General features: G+C 32.8%; 1 protein-coding gene across 1 annotated transcript in view; it reads right to left on the bottom strand.

Moving 5' to 3' along the window:
* The window catches only part of LOC145283600 (tetratricopeptide repeat protein 1-like), a 40,998-nt gene that overhangs the window by 8,625 nt on the left and 6,643 nt on the right, over window positions 1-25,730 (bottom strand). Inside the window, exon 2 of the mRNA XM_080132537.1 lies at window positions 5,230-5,652. Coding sequence (XP_079988663.1) covers window positions 5,230-5,559 — 330 coding nt within the window. The 5' untranslated portion in view covers window positions 5,560-5,652. The remainder of the gene's footprint in view (window positions 1-5,229; window positions 5,653-25,730) is intronic.

The following is a 25,730-nucleotide window of genomic DNA, read 5'->3' as shown; positions in this document are numbered from 1 at the left end:
CTCAGCATTGTTTGGATTTAAATCTTCCTCTGGGGTCATCAGATCTAAGACTGTGTTCAAGACTCACATTACACATTCATTGTATCATTATCATATCATTTCTCTTCATGCAACACATGTCCTCAACATTTATTGGCCAGGTTTCACTTCTATACATCACCACACCACATACATATACCAGATAAACTCTTCCCTTGGTCAATAGTCATAATATTTTGCTGATTAGTCATAGCAAAGGTTCCTTAAACTTATTCCATCAAATCCTAATTCTTGCAATCACACTAGCACCTGCTCCTTTCTGTGCTCCAATAGTATTATCATCTTAACAAAATTTCTGAACTATATAAATTTATATAATAACTAGCAAGGAAACCTAATGTTGCTTGGGATTGAATGATGATCAATAAGTGTTTTAACTTTTCTAATACTTTTATTGTCATTGGAATCGGTAAAATTGCCCAATCAAGTCAATTGATTGCCTGTTCTAGTTGGGACCCTCATGCGACACACTTGAAGGAAGCTTCACATGCCTCCCTGCAGTGACTTAGTCTACATTGAACTATAGAGAACCTACTGTTGATTTGAGAAAATAATTTTTGTATAATGGCTTGAATTAAGTTTAAAACACAAGAGTCAAGTATTATGACAATTGTGTTATAAACAAAAACATTCATTTTGAATGCATCCCTTATCAGAGAAGTTACTGTTGACTTCATATGCTGGGCCCTTCTGCTTGTACGGTTATAAAATTTATCAAATGGACTTGTGATATTAGGCTGTATAAGAGTGTTAACTTTTGTCAAAAATCACCTGTTCCTTCTTTAATCAGATTATCGATTACCGATACTTATTGGAGAAATTCCAATACAATACCTATCTAAGAACACTCCTAGAGACAAAATACATTTGTGTGAAATTTTTAAAAAAACCAGACCAGCTATTTTACAGTCTATAGCGAACGAACTCACACAAAGTGCCTTTTAAATTTTTGTTAATACATTTTGAAAAATTTTAGAATTTTGTTTTAATTTCTAGATATTACTCCTCAGTGATCTTATTTTCATGTTGATGGATAATCAAATTTCATATTTTGATAGAATTATTAGCAAACCTCAAATTCTTTTGTTATGCAGTAAATATAGATGATCTTCATTCAAGAAAAAGGGATCCACAAATAACATTTATATGCATTCAGTGTTCAAATAGGTTAATTTAACCAGAGTTACCTCCCTTGGACAAATCAAATATTTTAAATATATTAAAATTTGAATGAAAGCATAATGAACTCTGGCTAAATAGATTAATAATGGAGCAGTTGGCCTGAAATAAGATGTTTTAGTGATTTTTGAATATTTAAGTTAATCTTCTATTTTTTTTTTGAAGGGAAAGGTGCAATTTAAAATAAATCTTTCCTTTCAGTTTCAAATAATTTTGATTGTGTTTCACCATTTCGGAGAATTTCTTTTTTTTCTCATCAGTTTGTTAACAGAGCATCCTACCAGATGCCAAACATTCACCCACTAACTCAGATATTCAAACTGAGAGATCTTTTTAAAATTCTGACAGTCCCTTGAAGTGCAATTGTTTGAATCTCTGTCTTGCACTTGGTTCACCTGGTATATTTCCAAGATGTGCTCTCATATAGATATTCAAGTCGAGAAATTTTTCTTTTCTTTTATGTCCATAAACAATAAGTCCGAAGACGTTTAGTAGCGATTACACATGAAATGAAATTCCTCCAAATTTCGCACAATTTTGAAATCCATAAAAAAAATTTAAATATCAATTTATTGCCACTTCAAAATAGATTAACTTTTAGAAAACAAAACCATTTGAAAATGCATATTATATGGAATACCCATCCCACGACAAGATCATAATACTAAGACATCTTCGAACTTCTTAATCAGTGTTAGAGTAGAGACCCCTTGCCAATAGATACCTGCTACCTTTAACCAAGAACTCTCACCAATTCTTTCAACTTTCAATTTGACTAAACAAAGTTTCCTATATATATATTATTTCTTAATTAGAATTCATTTTTGAGATGAGCATTATATATATTAATTTATTTCGGACTATTATTCTCATCTTTATTAAGATAAATAAATAATAAAGATGAGAATAATAACTATTTGCAAAGAACTTTGCAGCTAATTCTACCCTATGCGACGAAGGCCATCAACTCCCCATATTTCCTCCTATAACACTGAACAAGCTAGGTAATATACAAATATCCGTGCATGAGGTCGCCAAGCTAATAAAAAACCTAGATTCCAGTAAAGCAACTGGCCCTGATGGCATCCCAATTATAGTGTTAAAAAAGCTTCAACCAGAACTTGCTCCCATACTTATGAAACTATTTAAGCGCTGCCTTAAGGAGAAGTGCTTTCCGACCCCCTGGAAGACCTCATCAGTTTGCCCTGTATTTAAGAATTCAGGTGATAAGTCATCTCCCTCTCAATACAGACCAATAAGTCTTCTCTGTGTTATGAGTAAGTTACTGGAATCAATATTAAATAGAGAAATAGTCAACCACCTCAGCAGAAACAACCTTCTTAGTGACACACAATATGGTTTCCGCTCTGCAAGATCTACCGCAGATGTGCTGACGGTTATATCCCACAGGATTAGTGAATCTCTTGACAAAGGCTCCCTTTCTAGGGCAATTGCTCTTGACATATCAAAGGCCTTTGACAAAGTATGGCATAAGGGTCTACTTCACAAGATTTCCAGCTACGGTATAACTGGAAATGTTTTCTCAATCATTAAATCATTTCTCTCCGATAGGCTCATAAGAGTAGTGGTGGATGGACAAAAATCGGAGGCCTGCAATATAAATGCTGGAGTCCCTCAGGGGTCAATCCTCGGCCCAACTCTCTTCCTGATCTACATCAATGACCTCCCTAAACACATACTTAAATCATTCATTGACATCTATGCTGATGACACGACCATCTACGGCAACACATCAAAGGCTGTAAATGACGAAGTTCTCTCGGATTCTCTCTCCTCTGATCTCGAGCGCGTGGTTCAGTGGGGGAAGATGTGGCTGGTTACCTTTAATGCATCTAAAACCAAACTCCTATCCTTACATCATCAACGCTCTGATCCCCATCTGGCATCAATTGTGATGGATGGCTCTGGTCTGGGTGAGGCCCCGTGTTTTGACAAGCTTCTGGGTTTGACCTTTACTCCTGATCTGAAATGGAACACGTACATCAAGTCTGTTGCCAAGGTCGCAGGAAAGATGGTGGGATCCTTCTACCGCTCCAGAAGATATCTCACTACTGATGCAATTCTCTATCTATATAAAAGCCAAGTACGGCCAAGGATGGAATACTGTTGCCATATCTGGGCAGGAGCTGCCAAAAACAGCCTATCATGCCTTGACAGAGTACAAAATAGACTTCGTGGTTTAGTGGGGGATGCCCTTTTCTCTACCCTGCAACCCCTCTCCCACAGAAGAGACCTTTGCGAGCCTATCCTTGTTTTATCGTTATTTTCATGGCAGGTGCTCGTCTGAACTCCAATCCGTGGTCCCCCCTCGCCAAACTTTCACGAAAAACACCCGTCTAGCTGAATCCACTGTGAAAAATTTCCCCCACTCTATATCTGTGCCTAAATCAAAACGCGGATTTCATGAGCAAAGCTTCTTTCTTAGAACTGCACGCCTGTGGAACTCTGTTCCGTCTGCCTGCTTCCCTCCGGACTACAACTTGGATGTCTTCAAGTCTAATGTTAACAAATTCCTAATGAACCGCCCCCCTAATTAAACACTTCATAAAATCTCCTCACTAACGTGATGTACTTGCAATAACCCTTATCCCTGAGTGGCTTCCGGGCCTTGATAAGTGGTGATCACTGTGTAAAAAAAAATTTAAAAAAAAAAAAAAAAAAAAAATAGTCTGAAATAAAAATAAAGTAACAAAGTTTCCTGTTCTGCACACACATCTCTATACTGCCCAGATTTTATTTTCCTTAAAAATCAGATTTAAGCCTGTTTTTAAAACACACATTAAAAATCCATCAGATCTCATTTTTCACCATGCAACACATATCCACAACCCTCCATACATTATCACATTGTATAGACATGCTTGATAGACTCTTTCTTTGGTCAAGAGCAATAACACTTTGCAAATGTTCTCAAAGCTTTCCCCATCCATGTCAAACTCTTACAATCAGATTAGCACCAGCTCCACTCTGTGATCCAATATTATCACCCAGGTAACAAAGTTTCCAGACAACCTCCAGAGTCTTGTCATCCAAATATACTTTCCCCACATCTGTGTACTCATCCATCTTTATTTCGTTACACATAAATGAGTTATCACCTCTCAACCTACTGGTACTTCCACTGCACTTCTTGTGTACCACAAAAAATTCAGTTGCATTCGACTCCCTGTTCACAAATTTTATACTTTACCAACATACTCTATTTTTTTTTTTTTTTTGCTGTTTCAGATTTGTATGTAACAAAATTGTTTTCCCTTTCATTATTTTCATGGCAGATGGTCTGACAAGCACCTGCCATGAAAATAATGATAGAGCAAAACCAGACTCACAAAGTTTCTTCTGTGAGAAAGAGGTTACAAGAAGGATAAAAGAGCATCACCTATCAGATTTTGAAGCCGATTTTGGACTATCAAGGTTCCAAGTGACTCCTCCACAGATGTGACAAAAGTACTCCATTTTAGGGCATATTTAGCTCTTATACAGGTAGAGAATACCGTCAGGAGTCAGATACCTTCTAGAGCGGTAGAATGATGCAACTATTTTCCCAACGATCTTGACAACTAACTTAATGTGAATCTTACATTTCAAGTGAGGATTGAAGGTCAGTTCCAGCAGCTTGTCGAAGCAGAGTGCTTCTTTGAGACTAGAGTCATTCATATCACCTGGGGCTAGATGGAAATCAGTGGTGAAAAAATAGAAGCTTGGTTTTGGATGCATTTGAATTAACCAGCCATTTTTTGCCCCACTGTACCACATGCTGAAGGTGGGAGGAGAAGAGACATAGAAAGATCTTTAAAGTACTGCCATAAATGGTAGTGTTGTCTGCGTATATGTCGACGAATGAAATTAGAATGTAGTTTGACAAAACTATATTTCTAAAATTATATAGAAATTAAAAGCAGTCCAGAAGTCCGTCTTATTTTTAGCAAGTCTATACAACAAATTCAATCGAATATAAAAAAACACAAAAAAAAATGGCGATGTACTCACCTTCTTCTCTTCCTCTGTTAACTGGGCCTCCATCTCTTTTCGTAGCTCTTCATCCACATTTGGTTCCCCTTCATCTGCTGAATGGTATTCATCATCTGTTGCTGCTGTTGCTTCCCCCTGCTTGTCAGGGTCAGCAGCATCTTTGAATGGGTTGTCATCATCATCACTACATGATTCGGTATCAATTTGTTTATCACAGATTTCAAAGTCATCATCATCATCCTCCTCTTCACTACAGTTATTGGAATGATCCTCTACTTTTGGAGTTTCTTCTTCAACGGACAAGGCAGACATCTTTGATTCCACACTGGTTAAATCAGCCTCCGCCATTTTACACAAATGATCCAAACTGTTTTGAGACTTGCTTTCTGACGTGTGGAAAATCTACCTCAGTTTTTACGGCAATTAAAATTACTTGACCATCTGAGAAAGAAAACAATAAATTTACAACTCGTGCAACAATATTACTGAAAAAAAAAAAAAAATTTTCTTTTCGCAAATGTTTTTTTTTTTTTTGCACTTAAATCACCAAAGAAAAAAAATAATTGATTCAATCAATACATAATTAAACATTTGACAAAATATGGATATCAGATTTAAATTTTAAAGTTCATGAAAATCTTTTCCAACCAGCAAATTTAAAAAGCCTATATTCAAAACATCAGGAAGTTTCATCTGTTGTCCAATGGGCTTGACATGCTCAAGGCATTTGCTCGAATAACAGAGATGAAGAGCCACTTGTACAGTGAATTCATGATCATCCCTGATGTGACACGTCATTAATAGATGAAGGATTTATTTGTAATTGTGTAAATGGGCATGTTCATCATATCTAAAGCACTCTCATGTTTAAGTGTCATGTGACACAGTATGTGAAAGAAGATACAAAAAAGTATATCAGAACAGATCATATACAAGTAGCAACATATACGTTAAGTACACCAGAAGGTCTACATACATACACATATATATCTATATATATAAAAATGTAAAGTTGGTTCGTTCTAAAGAAATAAAACCATGTTTATACGTTACCAATTTATTTGAAATTTTCAGACAACCCATTTTTAGAGTCGAGGTATGTTTTTATGTTATTAAAATAAATTTACCTAATTAAAATTAAAATATTAAATAAAATAAATATATTTATTTATCGTTTCTGCGAATCTGTTCGTTGATAAAACTGAACTTCCGGTTCGATTCATTTCACAGCCACGAATTGACGAAAGGTTTAATTTTCTGTTAACTCGATAAGTAAAAAAAAAAAAACAAAAAAAAAAACATATTTCATTTGTTTATCTTCCAAATTTTTTAATTTACACATCTTTTCTTTATTATATAAGGCCAAAAAAAAAAAAAGTTTGTTGCTTGCTTTTGAGTTGTTGTTTTTTTTTATATATAAGATTACTCATGCAGTGATCCGTGCTGAAATAATGTTATTATTTAAAAAGTCATTCTTAACATGGGGAGGTAAGGATGTTTTGTACCTATTCTGTACTTTAACCTTACAATTGAATAAATAAAAAAAATAAAAAACATATCGTAAAACGTTATTTAAACGTGGAAATATGATTTAAAAAATAGCGCGGCTCTCTGCATTAGCACCATTTTTATTTATTGTTGTTGTTTCACGAATTTTCGGCCAACTATTCCTCTGGCCTTCATGAAAAGAAGTCCTTTTATAAATGTTCAGTAACTTTTTCCTTTTATTATTCTTAAAGAGTAAAACTTTTCTTATTCATGAAAGGAGTTAAGCCTACGTAAATAAATAAATGTTTGTACACGTGACAAATTATCAATAAATGGTTTAGTTACTTTTTTAAAAAATGTTTGTAAAAGTGCGAAAGGCGACGTTACGTTGTTGTACAAACATTACTCCCATGCTTAATTTCTATACTTATAGGTTTTTGGAATTTTTTTTCACTGGATTATTATTGATTGGACACTAATTAAACAGATTATTAAAAAAAAAAAAAAATGTAAAAAAGAAATCATTATTTCGACGTTTGAAAGTGGTGCTCACTTTTAGTTACAACGTTCTGATAAATCAGTCACCCATTTTGTAAGCAATAAAAACGCGGTATATCAAAACCATAGAAAGTAAAAATAATGAGTCTCTACCGCATTTGTAAGTCAGAAATATATTTGTTTCTCAAAGAAAAAAAAATAGAGAGAACAGGACTTTTTTTTATTGTTTTCATGAAAATAAAGTTTCGAGATTTTTAATTATTTTTTTTTTTTACTTATTTAGTCAGTTTGTGGTTTTTTTTTTTTTTAAATTGTTTTTGTGAAAGGTGAGTTTTTTTTCATAACTTTTGTGAAAGGTGAGTTTTTTTTCATAACTTTTGTTTTGTTTCTTTTTAATTTTTTTAAAGTATTAAAAATTTTTTTAAAGTATTATAAATTTCACTAACATGCTGGAGAAATGTTTAATAATTTGGTATTTTTTTAGATTAGGTCCACCTCCACAATTTTCCTTTCAATGACGACATTTATAGGTTTCCGAGTATGCTGAACACGCAAATTGCATTGAAATTTTGCGGAAATAAATAGTTGCATTGTATTCTTCGGCGGCCATCTTTTTACGTGCACATGCGCCATAAACAAATACACACACGTAAAAAGATGGCCGCCAAAGATTACAATGCATAATACAACTTTTTATATCTTGATAACTACTTATTTCTGCAAAATTTCGATGCGATTTTCGTATTCAGCATAGTCGAAAACCATTTCAAATCGTCATTTAAAAGAAAATTGAGGAGGTGGACCTAATCTAAAAATTTACCAATAATTTTTAATCCCGTACGCCTCCCGATACATTGCTTCGTCAACATGCGACCATTTTATATCTCCCGAAGACACTTCTGTATTTAGAAAAAAAAAATAAATAAATAAATAAAAAGTGACCGATTTACCAGAACGTGGTAACTAAAAAGTGAGTATCCCTTTCAAATGTTGAAATGATTTTTTTTTTTCAATTTTTTTTCATAATCTGGTTAGTGTTCAATCAATAATAATCCAGTGAAAAAAATTTCAAAAAACCTATCAGTATAGAAACTCCACCACGTAAGTAAATAAATAAAAAATGTTATGTGCGCATGCATTAGCCTTGACTAGGGGGGTACTAAGGGAACGACCATTAAATAATTCTGCAGGTCGCCATGGAACTCAACGCCCAAGGAGTATCAAAATAGTTTTCATGATCTGAAGAAATTTTTTTTTCTGAAAAGTGGGTGATCACTTTTCCATCTAAATTTAACTCAAAATGAGCACCCACTTTCTGGCCACCTGAGGAAGGGGCATTTATTTTCGTGTTTATTAAAGGTTTTTTTTACAAGGCAGTTTGGTACGCGAATGCATATTTAACAGTTTTCGTTTATGCTCACGCATAGCATAAACAAAGGCTACGTCTGTGAAATGGAAAATAGTCCCAGAGTTCAGGGGTTAATACCATGCAAAAGAAATCAAACAAAAAGACTTTTAAGCCAAGAAACACACAGAAAGAAAAAAAAAATAGCATCCATTTTTTTTCTATCGAATTCATTTGCTGTTTTTATTGAAAACTATTTTCCCCCGGATTTTTGATATAATTTTCCATTAAGGGCTGTGCGTCTCACGTTCGTAAATAACGACATTTTTTTTGTAGATTTTGGTGTGCTAAAAACGAATCTGCAAACCGTTTCCGTCACAAAAAAATAGTTTTTATGATATGAAGAAATTACTTTTTCGAAAAAGTGGCGATCACTTTTCCATGTAAATTTAACTTAAAATGAGCACCCACTTTCTAGCCACCTGAGAGAGGGGGGATTTTTTCCCATGTTTATTGGCTAAACAGCTTTCGTTTATGCTTACGCATAGCGTAAACGAAGGCTACGGCTGTTAAATGGAAAATAGTCCCAGAGTTCAGGGGTTTATTACCATGCAAAAGAAATCAAACAAAAAACTTTTTAGCCAAGAAACAGAAAAATGCCCCTCTCTCAGGTGGCCAGAAAGTGGGTGCTCATTCTAAGTTAAATTTACATTGAAAAGTGATCACCCACTTTTCGAAAAAGTAATTTCATGAAAACTTTTTTTTGCTACGTAAACGGTTTGCAGATTCGTTTTTAGCACACCGAAATCTACAATAAAATATTTCGTTATATATGAACGTGAAACGGGCCTTAAAGTAAAATAATACCGGATTTTTTTGAGCAGATTTGCCGTTTAGTTGTACAAATATCCTCACACCAGGTAATCACTAAAAGGGATTTTTAAAAGTCGTCACCTGTATCAAGCAAAAGTTTAAAACCACCGATTATATGCCAGCCTACATCATGGTAACATATATTGAGTGAGTTCCTAACAGTATTTTTAGTTTAAACTCATTTTCCCAAAATTTCCCCAAACTTAACATGTTCGATACAGTCTGCCGCCATTTGTATTTTTCAGATATACCGATAAACATTGAATGTTTTTGAACCGATTATACATTACATAAAAACACTAAAATCTTATCCAGTTAGGTAGAACACTTACTTTTCTTGCCTTTGATAACATTTATTTGTTATATATTTATTTTTTGACAACTTCTTTGTATCTGTGTTTAGTAATATAAACCCTTTTCATTTAATGTAACGTTTAGTCGGCTCGAAAAACAGTGTTTATTGGTGTATTTGAAAGCTACAAATGGTGGTGGACACTGTTGATTACTTTAAGTTGGAGAAAGTGAGTTAAAACTAAAAAAACTATACAAAATACTGTCAGAAACCTATCCATTATGCCAGCCTATGTCATGGTAACATATGTTCGGTGAGTTTCAGACACTGTTTTGTATAGTTTTTAGTTTTCAACTTACTTTCCCAAACTTAACGTATTCAACAGAATTCGCGACCATTTCTGTTTTTTGAGCCAATTAAACATTTTACATTACATAAAAACACTAAACAATTATCCAATTAGGTAGAAACGTAAATTACCTTACCTTTGCTTTCATTTATTTGTTTTTGGACGACTTTTTCGAATCTGTGTATAGTAACCCCCCCTCCCCCCACCATCAACCAAATATTAATTACTAAATCACATTTTTTAAAACAACAAAAAAAAAAGCATTTCAACATTTTTGCTACGTTCGGCTTCATCCACTGATTGTTGGTCAAGTCCAAAACATGAATGATTGACAGAAACTCTCGAGGATCCAGATCAAATTCTGCAAGAGCACCATTTTTTTCAGTTTCGCCTTCTTTTTCACTTTTTGCAGTGGATTGCTGTACTAATATAAGAAACATGCATTTTCTTTTTTATTAAATTTTTCCATTACACCAAATTGAGCCACTGCAACGCGTGGCAGGGTACAGCTAGTATATATATAATATATATATATAGGTTAGCCTAATTAACCTGGAGCAAAAAAACTAGATCCCATATCCAGAACATTTTTTGTTCTTTTAAGGGAGGTAGTGTTTGATCAACACTGCTGGGAGTCATGATTTAATATACAGTTTTGTTTTTAAATCCTCGAAACTGTGTTTCATAGTAAACAATTGATGATCCCTGAAAACTTAAGAATATTGTGAATTCGAGAAAGCAAGTTTATTTAGTGATTGCAGGATATTAAATAACTTAATGAAACTAATTTTCCAATGAAGGACTAAAAAAATTTTATTATTTTTATATAGTTTTCAAGGTTAAAAAACTTCCAAGACTATAACAACAAGCCCCACTTACTCCCATGGTTCACTACAGATTGTGCAATTGCTATTGCACAAAGACAGCATGCATTCCACTGGTTTATACATCATAAGTCAAATAGAAATAGGTAAAAATTAATAAATGCTAGAAATTGTTGGAAGAGAGAAATACCACCAGCCAAAAGAAAGCATGCGGAAATAATCAGGGAATGCATAGAATCGCCAAAGATAGAAACTTGTGATTTCTGGAAAATCTATAATAGTGTAGTGAATAAAGGGCAATCACTAATTCCTCCACTATCCAACAACCAGAAGGTTGCATGCACGGCAATGAAGAAGGCGGAACTGCTTGGTCGGCGATTCACCTACAACTCTACCTTAAAGCCAACAAATAACTCTCCCCTAAATTTCCCTATGCAGACTGAAGCTATACTAGCTGATGTAAAAATCACCCCTTCTAATATCCGTGATATTATAAAAACATAGACACTTCCAAGACGTGTGGACCTGATCTCATCCCTGCTATACTAATCAAGAAATCCTCAGCTAAGCTAGCCCCTATACTTTCCAAGTTCTACAATAAATGCCTTGCTGAATCATGCTTCCCTAATAGCTGGAAGATGGTCACTGTGGTACCAGTGTACAAAAATTCTAGTGAAAGGACCGGTCTTCTCAATTACATCCCTATTAGTCTCCTCACCCTCTTCACTAAAATCTTTGAGAACTTAATTAATCAAGCACTAGTCCACCACTTTGCAAAATCTTCTCTTTGACAAACAGTATGGATTTAGGCAATGTTGTTCTATTGCAGATATTTTAAGTCATCTCTGAACGCATTTAACATGTACTGGATAAGACAGGCAAAGCCAGGGCTGTAGCCATTGATAAATCCAAGGCCTTTAACAAAGGATGGTATGAAGGACTGTTAATGAAAACTAAATTGTACGGTATAACTAGACGTATACTAAATATAATTAGATTCTCTTTAGACAATAAAACTGTCCAGGTTGTCATTGATCGACGTACATCCAAGCATCATAACATTAATGTAAGAGTGCCTCAGGGGTCAATCTTGGATCACTATTATTCCTGATATTCATAAACGATCTCCCTGATAATATTGTGTCCGAGATGGGTATATTTGCTGATGATACAACACACTATAATATGCATGAGAGAAGAACAGATGTACATAAATCTAAGACAATGACAGAATTGCTAGAAAATGACCTCCAGACCATAGTGGAATAGAGCCGCAAATGGATGGTAACATTTAATGCTAGTAAGACTAAGTTGCTCTTCTTTAACAATTACAAGATGCCTCTCCAACCGTCTACATTCATGACAAATAACACCCTACCTGAGAATTCTTCCTTCAAACTCCCTGGCCCAACATTTGTGGGAAATATGAACTGAAACACATACATTGAGGACACTGGTAAATCTGCTGCAGAGTGGGCTCCCTCTATCAAGCTAGAAAACTACTCATACCTGAGAGTATTCTGTACCTCTACAAGGCGACCATTTGCCCATGCATGGAGTATTGTTGCCACAAAAATATATATATATATATATATATATATATATATATATACATACACACACAATTTTGCTAATTTCAAACTTTAAAAGAATTTTGATTTATTTGGAAAAATAAAAGAGGTTTCTACATAACTCTTTGGATCAAGTGTCATCTATAATCTATTTTAATAAATGACATCATCCCTATGATATCATAAAGGATTTTCCTAGTGTCTTCAACCAAAAGAGTAATTAATACATGAGTCGAATCACGATGGTCTGCTTTTCAGCTGACTGCAACATGGTTGTCTTCAAGTCCAATGTAACCAATTTCTTGTTGAGCCGTTCTCTTGAATAGTCGAATTCTACCACTAACGATCACTAAGCCGTTGTCTCAATGACCACTTTACACTCATTAACCCTAATCCTCAAGTGGTAACTCCCTTGTAAAAAAATAAAAAAAATTGAATGACATCACGGAAGAAAAATGTATATTTAAAGACTTATGGACATCTATTGTTAAAGAAAGAAAGCTATCGTGTGTATTCTGAATGTTTCTTTGCAGCAAGTTATTTAAACTAATCTGACCTTGGATGAGTTGGTTTCCATTGTTTGCTTTGCTAACAATCGTTGCTTTATTGTCCATTCAAATTGGTAGGAGTATTCGTTCATAAGAATGGCTTCCCTATTGAATCAATTACGAGAAACGAATAGAAACAAACGTAAGGATACTTTTGTAGAAATATCAGTATATAAAAATAAACATTATCAACAGTGTTATCAGCGAGTTACATTCATTTCCATTCAAATTTGATGTTCACTTATGCATGAAGACCTTATGAGAAAGGCCTGAACTCATGCTTCCCTTATGTGCTAGGTAAAATAGCATTGTTAACAATAAGCACTCAAATTACAAACTTTTAAATAACTCAAACGAGTTGATCAAAAGTGATAAATAAAAACACAAGAATTCCTGCTTAAAAATGGGCTTTATCTATTACAGATTTTGATATTTGGAAGTACACAGTATACAAGGGAGAGATTTTATAAACTCTTAACATGTAGGTTTTACCAAAAATTTATTTCCTTATTATACTCATTATTAACTATTCATTTTCTTGATTGTAGTTGGTATCATACTGATTGTTTACTCTTTGGTAAATGTTTTATGCATTCTTAAATATTGTATTGCAAACTGAATGTGGTTTTCTGGAGAAGGGATGATTCTTTGAAGGCATCCAGAGTTTTCATATATTTTCATTCCTCACTGAATAAATTTTGGGTGTGATAGAAACTTTGATTTAATAATGCTATGGAGACTTCTTTCGTTTTTAAGTGCTCAATATTCTAGATGGAGCAAGTGTGTTTAAATAGTGTCGCCCAGGGTAAAAAAAACTTCTGTCCCTTTGTGGGTGTTACCCAAGAGCCTAATCCAAAGTGCTCAATATTCTGGATAGAGCAGGTAGTAACCTAAAAGCAAGTTTTATTTTTATTTTTTTCCTCTACTCTCATACAAAAATAAGGATTTCTTGTCTAAAAGGAGAACTTAGTTTTAGTAGTGTTCTAGCAGTCTCCTTAAGTGCTCAATATTCTAAATAGAACCATAATTCAACATGCTCAATATCCTGGAAATAGCAGGTAAAAATGAGTTATCTTTTTACTAAAAAAAATTTTTTTTAAATAAAAAAAATTTTTAATTTTTAAAAATGGGTTTTCTCATCTATAGGACGAAACTTGGTTTTCTCCTGTTTGGAATAAAAAAAAAATTTATAAGATTACATATTTTTGGTTACTGATATATATTAGTGTTGAGACGATTAATCAGAATTGGAACTTTTTGGAGTATTGAAATCGGTATCAGAAAATGTTGTGCCTATTTTTCGATGCCAAAAACAATTCTTCCAATTGTCTTTTTTATTTGCTTTTGTTTAAAACAAAATCTAACACTGCTGTTAGTAATGTTAAAATAATAAATATGCATTGATTTTAAATGACCAGTAAAACTAAAATATATCCCTCACAAGTGTATTTATATGTTCGGGACAATATCTGCAAATTTTTTTTTTTTTTTGGTAATCAGCAAAAAAAATAGCAACTTTACAAGTAAATATTATTTAGAGATTTACAAAGAATCAGAAAAAATATTGAAATCGTCCCATCACTAATATATATATATATATATATATATATATATATATATATATATATATATAAAAACTTTTTTAGACTGTTGTTTCTATAAACATTATGTATTTTCTTGGACAGGCATGAAAAATGTTTTGCTATCCTGAGGAAAGTAAAGATAATATTGCTGTTGATAGCATTAAATCTGCATATATTGAGGAACATCCTCATGCTATTCCTCCACAAGAACAAATTCACACAGAACATGAGGAAGCTGAAAAACGAAATACTAACATCACACCTACTACAAAAATCGGCAAAAAAGTCCACTGGCCAAAACATTTTTAGGAGTACATATTAAAAATATATATATATATCTTTCATATTTGGGGGGGGGTAGTAGGGGGCATCAAAACAACAGTAGGCAGTTTGGATGGAAAGAGATCTAAAAAAAAAAAAAAAAAAAAAAAAGGGGTAGTAGGCAGGTAGGCTTGAACCCATAATGATGGTGGGGAAAAAAAAAGTAACATCTTAGCCAATGTCTCCATTGCGTAACTGGAAGTTGAGAATGTTGAAATGAAGCATAGTCAATCCAATGGTGACTTGCTAAAATGTTGGCAAAAAAAGCGATCTCCTCCTTGTACAAAACTGCCCAGTTGAAAGTGAAGGAATGAATGTTTTGGGCCAATTTTTCGATATTTGTCGAAAGTTTTTTTCGAGACATACACACACACACTTGCCCATATATATATATATATATATATATATATATATATATATATATATATATATATATTGGACCCAATGTATAATAATGATTTAAAAAAAAAAAAAAAAAAAAAACAACTTGTGCACCACCACTGAGAATCAATACCAATATGTTTAGCTTACGGTTTACTTTTTCCTTTGACATTAATGCTTGAGCTATAAAGACAAGTTTGGTGCAAGGTTAAAAATTAGAACATTAACCTATAGCTATTACATTACGCATGCATATTCATAATGCATTTGACCTTCACCTGGTAAATTTTATTTTTTTCATTTTCACACTTTTGCACCGATTTTCCCAAGTTAAAACCCATATATAAAGTTTTACATGGGTTCAAATACTCTATATATTAAATTTCATGCCTGTAGACCAAAAACTGACAGAGGAGTTTGGTAGGCAAATTTTTTTTAAACAAATATATATACACATACATAAATATATATAGAAAGAGGTTTGTGTTTATTATAATTTTTTTATGCAAATATTACGCAAGTATAAATGATGTAGAATATCTGCGTGAATATAATTACACATAATAGTTAACTAAAGATTATCATCCAATGAGAAAACCGAAGCAACTAATAGTGAATTAATTAAAATGAATGTTTAAAAGAATATGCAAATTAGCAAGATCTTTTGCAGATGAATGCAATTCCATGACGCATATATAACAAAGTTGTATTTTCTTTTTACATAAATAGAAAAAAATGTTTTTAATATGAATATCAATACAAAAAAAAAAAATTATAGGAATAAAGATAAAGTTAGGAGAAGAAGAACATGTTGAGTAATCAAACCATTTCCTATTCTTCTATTGTATTCATGTATTGACATGAACTACTCTTCTTAAATGGTTCATGTAATTATTTTTGTAAGAAAAACAAGAAAGTTGACAGAACTCCTATTTCTCCTTTTTTACTTTTGAGTTTAAAACAATTCTCAAGCCTCCAAAAGTGCCAGCCTCAATTCCACCATCTTTTTGTTGTTTAAATTTAAACGCTCAGCACTACTTGCGTTTCAAATTTACTAAACACTTTAAAGTTAAAGCTTCAAAAACTTATTTAGGTAGGTAGAAGAGTAACGTATCTTGCCTTCACTCATTTATTGACCACCTTTTCGGTTTGTTATCTATAATAAAACACCCCATCGCAAATAGTTTGTTTACTACATCATGTGAACTAGAACAGGACGTTCCAACACCACTCCTTGAAAGCTCTTAATAGCTAACCTTATTTTTAGTACAGTTTTTTTAATATCTAAAACCTGTTATTAGAGGAGTTTTATTTTAATGATAGGCAAAATCATGCAAAAGCTGTGGCTAGATTATACTCAGCTGCATTCGATTATATATTTTTATCTAAAAGAAATGACCTGAAAAAAGTGTATCTTGGAGTTGGAAGTGATCATGGGGAGATAACTCTAAATATAATAAAAAAAATAAACTTTTTACTTCAGTTAGCACTCAGAAATCAAGAAGCCCCTTTCTGGGATTAAACTACTATACGAAAAACATAAATATCCAAGTGTTCAATTAAGATTTTCCTCTATATTTCAAACATTGAGCCGTGAAAAGACTAATTTTTCTCTCCACAATTGACCACTTAACTATGTGGTAGTTCATCTTTATTGTGATCTTTTCTTGGAATTGTTAGATTCCAAGAATTCACTTTGTTTGTTAAACTATCCGGCTAAATATTGCTACTTGAGGCAACATCATTAGGAGAAGGTGCACTATTTGTCGTATGAGCCAGTGAATACTCATGTTGACGGGGATCTTATTTGGGCTTTGAATACTATGTTACTTTGAATATTTTTGGTCAAGATTTAATTCTATACAAACATCCTCAATTAGGTGACAGACCGTATGATTTGTCAGAGATGCAGGACACAAAAGTTTTCAAAAGTGGTGTATTTTAAATAGTAAATCATCATTTCTGCCACAATTGTCCGGGAGTTTATTTTTTTTACCTAAATCGTTTCATTTTTTTTTTTTTTTAAACTATGTCATTTGTTTTCCTTATCGAATTATTTTTTTAGTAAATTTTTACTTTAACTGCAACTAAACATCCATCTTTAAATTGACGACTTTCACAGGTTTTCGGGTCTGCTGAAAACGAATATCACATTCAAATTTGGGGCAGACAAGTAATTTTCTGGGTATTATGACATTATTTTCCCATTAACGAATTTCAGTGGCTGTCACCATTCTTAACATGGAGGGGGGGGGTGTTCACACATGTGCATTAGTACTTGTTCAGTTGGAAAAAGCATGGCTGCCAGTGAAAACAATGGATTACATTGGATAATCAAGGTTTGCCATAAATTTAAATGTGATATTCGTTTTCAGCATACCCCAAAAACCTAAAAAAAAGTAAATTTAATAGTGAATCTTGAGTTGCAATTAAAGTAAAAAAAAAATACCATTTTTTTAACAGGATTTTTATGGTTAAATTGACTCATTATGGTATCGTTTGGTTATCAAATCAATTTATCCAAATTTTTAAGTTAAAGTGTTAAGGCAAAATGTTAATCTCTATTTATACAATAATTATTATATGTAAATATCTTGCAAAACATCCAATCTTATATATATATATATGAGGATTTCCTAAGAATCTTAAAACTAGTTTAAAATGCTTTTCTATCCAACAGTTTAAATGCTTCCAAATTTCTTTCAATTAATTCCTGTTTTTATGTTATTTCTATAACAGAGAATCCACATCAACTGAAATGTTTCCAGTTGCAAATTGCAGAACAGACTAAAAGCAGCTGAGCCATCGTCAGTCAATTAGTACCAATATTAAATGAACACTTCTAGCAGTTTTTTTTTTTTCTGATTTAAAGTAAGGAATCAATTACACTTAATCCTCACTTTCATGTTAAGTATAGATTTAATAAACGTTCTTTAAACCAATTCAAGAACCAACATTCTTTTTATTTGATGCTTGTGAAATATGATAGATTTTGAAACAAACGCATTTCAGGTGAAAACATTACTACGTACTTACATGTCACATTATAGTATACATCCCAAAAATTACTAAACATGATCCAGCAGAAAAATAATTAAAAATAAAAATACAATTTATTGAATTATTTTTATGATAGGTACTAAAGTAATAAAATTAAAGAGTTCTTAAAATCTCATTTGTAAAAAGTTGACTTATCTCCCTTACTTTCTTTGAAATAAAAAAGAAATCTCTGATTACAAGTTGATTTTTTCTTTTTAGATAATTGTTATTTTATCAACATGCATGGAAATAGCTATGTAAAAGATGCTTAAAACCGTTTGAATCATGCAAATACCATCAGCAGTTCAAAAGTTATGAGAATTTTCAGTGCCAAAAATTAGGCTTTTCCGTGGACATTTTTCTTTAGAAAAAGTGGGCTAAATTACGGACCGCAACATTTCAAGAAATTTAGTAATTTCACCACCATTTATTTATTTTTCAAGCTATTCTCATGAAACTTGGTACTCTTATGTGAAATTGTGTGCTCTTTCTGATTATGCAGTCAAATCTGATGTATCTCTTTACCATAAGCCATGAATTATAAATTCAGATGTACAAATTTCATTTTTTTTTAAACTGGCGCATGGTATCATACAGTGGGTGTCTATTTATGAACAAAACTAAGTATTATAGTAGTATTTAAATATAGCTTTAATGAGAATAGGCATTTTCCTGCCTCCTCACCAAAGGAGAGCTTAAGTTTGGGTGTATACATTGAACACTTAAAGAGCATTTATGGCCGGTATTTACTACTTCTCTCAAAGAAAAAAAAAATTGAGTAGATATAAATTAATTTCAAAAATAAATCAAAGAAAATTTTTCATATATTTTGGATTTCTGTAAAAGATGGAAATTGCCATAGTCGATCAGAACTTATGCATTTTGTTACCAGTCGAAATTTTCAATTTTGTAAATCCTCTCTATCTGGCCCAAAATATACCCCTATTTTCTGAGATGCAATCATAAATCGTACTCTACATGAATCCTCGATGTAACTTTCACAGTACCAGGATACCAGGAATCCTGATAAGCAACAACTATATATTCACCAGTTGATGGTAATTTTTGCCATTTCTATTGTTGTTTTACTAAAAATTCAATTATGTAAACAAAGAAATAAAACGGTAATTTTTTTTACCTTGTTTCCACCATAACATTTAAAATGATTACTTTTATTGGTTTTAGGGTATGCTGAAAACGAATATCACATTTAAATTTTCTGTATATAAGTAGTTTTCCGGATATTAAGCAATGTCATTTCTTATGTTATTGCTGGTAGCCATGTTGGTACATGCAAACATGCAAACGCAACCCCGAGAAACTATGCGCAAGCACACAAACGCAACCCTGAGAAACTATGCACAAACGCGCATACCAAGATGGCCACCAGCAATAACATAAGAAATGACATTGCTTAATATCCGGAAAGCTACTTATTTGCGGAAAATTTAAAGGCGATATTCGTTTTCAGCATACTCGAAAACCTTAAAGGTAGTCATTTTAAAGAAAAATGCTAAGGTGGAAACAAGGTAAAAATTTAGAAAATGCATCACAATGAAATTCTTTATCGAACCGCCTAATTATCATTATTATTATTATTATTATCATTATTTAGATATCTTCAGTTAAAAAAAAAACAGGTTTGTTTTACAGATTCGAAAAAATGGTCTTGACAATGAGTTAAAAATAAATTCAAGTTTCACGATATCTTTTTTATTTAATTATTAGGTGAAAGTACAGAATGGTTAACAAAACACCCTTCCTTCCCCATGTTAAGAATGGGTTTCTAAATAATAACATTATTTTAGCATGGTAGCATAAGTGCACAAGTACCTTTTATTTGTTACTAGCGGGGGTACCCGGCGTTGCCCGGGTGTTTAGAGGTGTGTGTTTGGGGGGGGGTATATAAAAATTAAAAAATAGGCGAAGTAATAACCCTGTTTAGATACAGTGATGATCATATTTATTGGCACGGTAAAATAAAAGTTAAATTTTGTCTAATAAATTCTAAAAAAGGGATTAAATTAAAGAAAATAACAAAGTATATTATGCATTTTTAACTGGCCTTTCCGATGCAGCAATCGGATTTTAGAAAAAATAAATAACAAAAGAACAACAAACATAATTGCAAAAAACCCTTGTTCAAAATTATTGGCACGATTTATTTAATAATCAATTGTATAGCCTTTGGCCTTGATTACCTTCCTCAGTCGCTTTTCATAGTTTACAACCAAGTTGTTGCACTCTTCAGTAGTAATTTTAGCCCACTCTTCCTGAAAATAATCCTCCAATTGAATAAGATTCTTAGGCTTCCTTTGCATTACCCTCAATTTTAATGTTCTCCATAAATTTTCAATTGGATTAAGGTCTGGGCTTTGTGATGGCCACTCCAAAACATTAATATGATTGTCCTCAAGCCATTTCTTAGTCAGTTTAGCCGAATGCTTTGGGTCATTATCTTGCATGAACCACCAACGACGACCAAGTGAGAGCTCTTTAGCAGAGTCTTTCAGGTTTTCATCCAATATTTTAACATAATCTTCCTTTTTTATGCTACCTGTGACCTTAACAAGTCGCCCTGGTCCAGAGGCAGCAAAGGATTCCCAAAACATCAAACTGCCTCCACCGTGCTTCACTGTGGGTTCTTAGGCAGGAAAGCTTCGCCAGATTTTCTGTAAATATAAGACACTTTATTATGGCCAAATAACTCTATTTTCGTTTCGTCAGTCCATAGAACACGTTTCCAGAATGCAACATCTTTATCAATATGACGTTTTGCAAAGGCTAGCCTTGCTTTCAGGTGCATAGGCTTCAATAAGGGAGTCTTTCTCGGACGACATGCTTTTAAACCAGCTCTCTTCAAAACTCTACCAACTGTATGTCGAGATACATTCACTCCAGAGGTGCTCTGTTCATCAACAATCTCCCCAACAGAGATCCTTGGGTTTTGTTTTACTTGTCGAACAATTTTCCGTTCATCTCTTGGGGAAAGAATCCTTTTTCTCCCTCTACCCTCTAAACTCATAACGTGGCCTTGCGATTTGAACTTGTTTATTATGGCTCTAACAGTGGATTTGGGAAGGTTTAGCTTCTTTGAAATCTTATCATAGCCCTCCCCATTGGTATGGCATGCTACAACAAGCTTCCTGACGTCTTCGCAGTGTTCCTTAGTTTTAACCATGGCGATTGAAAATTATAATTTAGTCACTTATAATAGTTTAAATAAATCGCTATCTAAAAATTATCTGAAAAAAATTATTCACTGAATTAGCGTTAAACAAGCATAATATGGCTATAAAAAAGTTCAGAAAGCACGTAAACCGGAAATTGATTGATATTATACTGATACTAAAAGAAAAACAAAGCCGTGCCAATAATTTTGAACAAGGGTTTTTTGCAATTATGTTTGTTGTTCCTTTGTTATTTATTTTTTCTAAAATCCGATTGCTGCATCGGAAAGGCCAGTTAAAAATACATAATATACTTTGTTATTTTCTTTAATTTAATCCCTTTTTTAGAATTTATTAGACAAAATTTAACTTTTATTTTACCGTGCCAATAAATATGATCATCACTGTATATATAAAAAATAAACAATGTTAAAACTTCTAAAAAAAATCAAAAAAAAAAAAAAAACATGATGCAAACGAACAATATTAAAATTTCTTAAGATCAGAAAAACAAAGAAGAAAATGCGAACGTGATGGAAAAAAAAAAAAAAAAAAAAAAAACGAACATGATGCAAAACGAACGATGTTAAAACTTCTTCAAAAATCTGAAAAAAAAAAAAAAAAAAAAAAAATGAAACGAAAAATTGCATAAATAACCGTTTCAATATAGTATTGTTTGGAAATCAAATTTGAAAAACTTGAAAATAATTTTTTTAAATTGACAAACTCAGAATAAAAAAATGACTAGTCTAGTAAGACGAAAGCAGAAAAAAGTTTTCTATTTTTAAGAGAATACTTTAGTCAGCTCAGCGCATTATGTTAGCATTCGCGCTTAGAAAGCCGTTTTTCTGTTTATTTCTTTAAAAGATAACATTTTAAAGAAATTTCTGCACAATTAATAATTATCAAATATTTACATATTATACATGAAAATAATTCTGAAACTATTATCTATATGAAAATTGATGATATATGCCAATTTATTTATCAATTTTGAAATATTCTTCGTCAACTTTGCTTCCTGTGGTCGTAAAAATAAAAAATCAAACACCAACAGAGATGGACTTCTTGGTTTATATAACCTGTAAAATTTCAGCCACATCCAATCAAATTTAACCCCACGCATATGTATCCAAACGTAATGTATAAAATGTAAACATTGAAAAAACAGTTTCCCTTTTGGCTGCCATCATTTTTTACCGTTTTTTTTCATTTTTAACTTGGAGCATAAAAACATTGAACGCATAAAATAAATTAACATCATTGGAATGCTTATTTTATTCTCTTTCCATCAATTTAATTCTTTTAAAAATCGACCAACAAATAAAAAAGTTATGACTTGTTGTGAAGCACATTAGGTATGTAATATTGCCGATGTCCACGAAAATGCATCATACACAATGCTAAATCTCTACAATTTTTTTTTCCAAACGACATATCTAGTACATTTTCTACTCAATCATTTTCCATAATTTTTAGAATTTATACTAATTTTGACATCACACGTCACTATATAATAGTGTTTTTAGTGCTTATATAGAATTACACTTGTTCAGGATACGGACAACTCACAAGAGTAGACAACTCAAATTGACTATCTTTTTTTTTTTTTAACCTTTCCAGAAGTAAGAGATTATCAATGGTTACTTAAAATAATTGCTAAAAACAATAAAATTTGATTTTTGAAAAAAAAAACAAATAGTTGATCAATTTATGTGATTTTTGGAATACTAACATCTTTATTCTGTGACAAGTGTATACAAAAAAAAATGTTTTTTTTATTTTTAAAGAAATGTAATTTTAAATATGCACCAAAGGCAATATCATATGTTGAAATTAGCGTAAATTCTAAAAATTACGAAAAATTATCCAGTAGATTTGCTGGATCTGTTTTTCAGAAAAAAAAATCATAAAGACTAATAGTTTACTTTTTTTTATTTGAAATGCGTTTGTTTCAAATTCATTATTCTTACTGCAGCACCTTTTATGCCAAAGTGTAAGTTTATCGCAAGAAAAAAAATTTTGTGCAGGCATTAAATTTTTTCAATATTATTATTATATGAGAAATCTTTTTAAGTTAAAATCTATTAAGAATTACACATTTTGTATTGAGAAATACACACTTTAAATATGCAAACATCAGGTTATGAATAATAAGTTATCTTGTCATCCAAAATGGCAGTCCCTTTTGGGCCATATTGAATAATTTTACTTAAGATTTGCATGTCATGCTATGTCAATACCATCAGCAATGGGAAAGCTGTATTTTTTTAGGTGTTCTCTTGAGGGTAGAACCCTTCAACTTATTGACCACCTTTCAGTCACTAAGACAGCTATCCAGTAGCTCTAAAATTATTGAAGGAACAATACTTGGATGAGGAAGAGATACGTGGTGAAATAATCCAAGGTATATTAGATTTTCACTTGGAGAATCCAAAAGATTTGGTGGGGTTAAAGACCTTTATGATGAAAACAAGACCTTTATGATGAAAACACAGCCAGATGTATGGGAACTTATCATCATACAACTGTGATTTATACGAGGTGCAATAATTTCTCGGGTATTGTTTGCAAAATTACCATCCAACATAAAGAATGAACTGATCAGGATTTCTGGAAAGACCTACCCAATATTGTCAGTAATCCTATTGAAGACACCAGAAATTATTAAGCGGTTTTTGATTGTTAGGAAACCTAAACAGCACCCAGTAGCTAAGCTAAGGCACCCACCAAGACTTAGGAAAGAAAATGATGAATCACATTCCTTTCTGAAGGCCTTCAATGTCAAAGTGGAATTAAAACCACAAAAATGTGAGTTTTGTAAGAAACATGAACAGTCCTCGGAAGGTTGTCCCTACTACACCTCCCATGAAGCCTGGATTACAAGGTGCAAGGAACTTTGGCTGTGCTTTAGATGCCTAAAAAATCATGTAGGGGAGCAATGTGCCGTTTGAGAACAGCTAGAAATAGTAGCTGTAGCAGCTGCACTGTTAAGGGCCATGTGACAGCAATGTGCCTAGACAAGAGAGGTAAAGTGCGTGTGGAAACCTGTTTTTTTTTTGGGAGAGCCATTCATTTTAATTGATGCCAGATGGCGATCAGAACGTTGATGATGTAAAGATAGAAGCTTGGTTTTAGATGCATTAAAAGTAACCAGCCACTCCTTTCCCCATTGTACAACGTGATCAAGATCAGAGGAGAGAGAATTGGAGAGAACTTGGTCGTTTACTATCTTAGATGTGCTACCGTAGATGGTAGTGTCATCAGCAAAAATGTCTACAAATGATGTAAGGATGTGATTTGGAAGATCATTAATGTAGATCAGGAAAAGAGTTGGGCCCAGGATGGACCCCTGAGGAACTCCAGCATTAATACTGTGAGCTTCTGATTTTTGCCCATCAACTACTACTCTTATGAACCTATCAGAGAGAAATGATTTAATAATTGAGAAGACATTTCCCGTAATACCAGCTGGAGATCTTGTGAAGTAAACCTTTATGCCATACCCTATCAAAGGCCTTTGATATGTCAAGAGCAATTGCCCTAGAAAGGTTGCCTCTGTCGAGAGATTTGCTAATCCTATGAGATATAACTGTAAGCACATCTGCTGTAGATCTAGCAGAACGGAAACCATATTGTGTGTCACTAAGATGGTTATTTTTGCTGAGATGGTTGATTACTTCTCTATTTAACACAGATTCCAGCAACTTACTCATGACGCACAGGAGACTTATCGGTCTGTACTGAGAGGGGGATGAACGATCACCTGAATTCTTAAATACAGGGCATACTGATGAGATTTTCCAGGGTTATGGGAAGCAATTTTCCTTAAGACAACGTTTAAACAGTTTTGTAAGTATGGGCACTAGTTCAGGTTGAAGTTTTTTTGAGTACTATAATTGGAATACCATAAGGGCTGGTTGCTTTACTGGAGTAAAGGTTTTTGATTAGCTTGGCAACATCACGTACAGATTACACACAAATGATTACAGTTACGGTTTCAGGTCTCCAGTAATCAGCATAGTGGTAGGAAAGGGAAATAGCCAGTTGGAAATAAATTGTCTCCTGGACACCGGAAGCCAAAGGACCTACTTGGATACCTCTGTTTTAGAAAGACTGAATTGCCTTTCTACAGCAAAAGAAAGTAGGTTGGAAGTGAAAACCTTTTTGGGCTCAGAAACAAGACCTTTTAAAGAGGCCTCTGTGGAATTAAGATTTATCCCTGCGAAAGTTCACA

This window comes from Euprymna scolopes, chromosome 8 (genome assembly GCF_053919585.1).
Source record: "Euprymna scolopes isolate OS-2025 chromosome 8, ASM5391958v1, whole genome shotgun sequence".
NCBI lineage: Eukaryota > Metazoa > Mollusca > Cephalopoda > Sepiida > Sepiolidae > Euprymna > Euprymna scolopes.
Note: the sequence above shows the minus strand (reverse complement) of the source record. Positions and strands in the feature narration are given on the sequence as shown.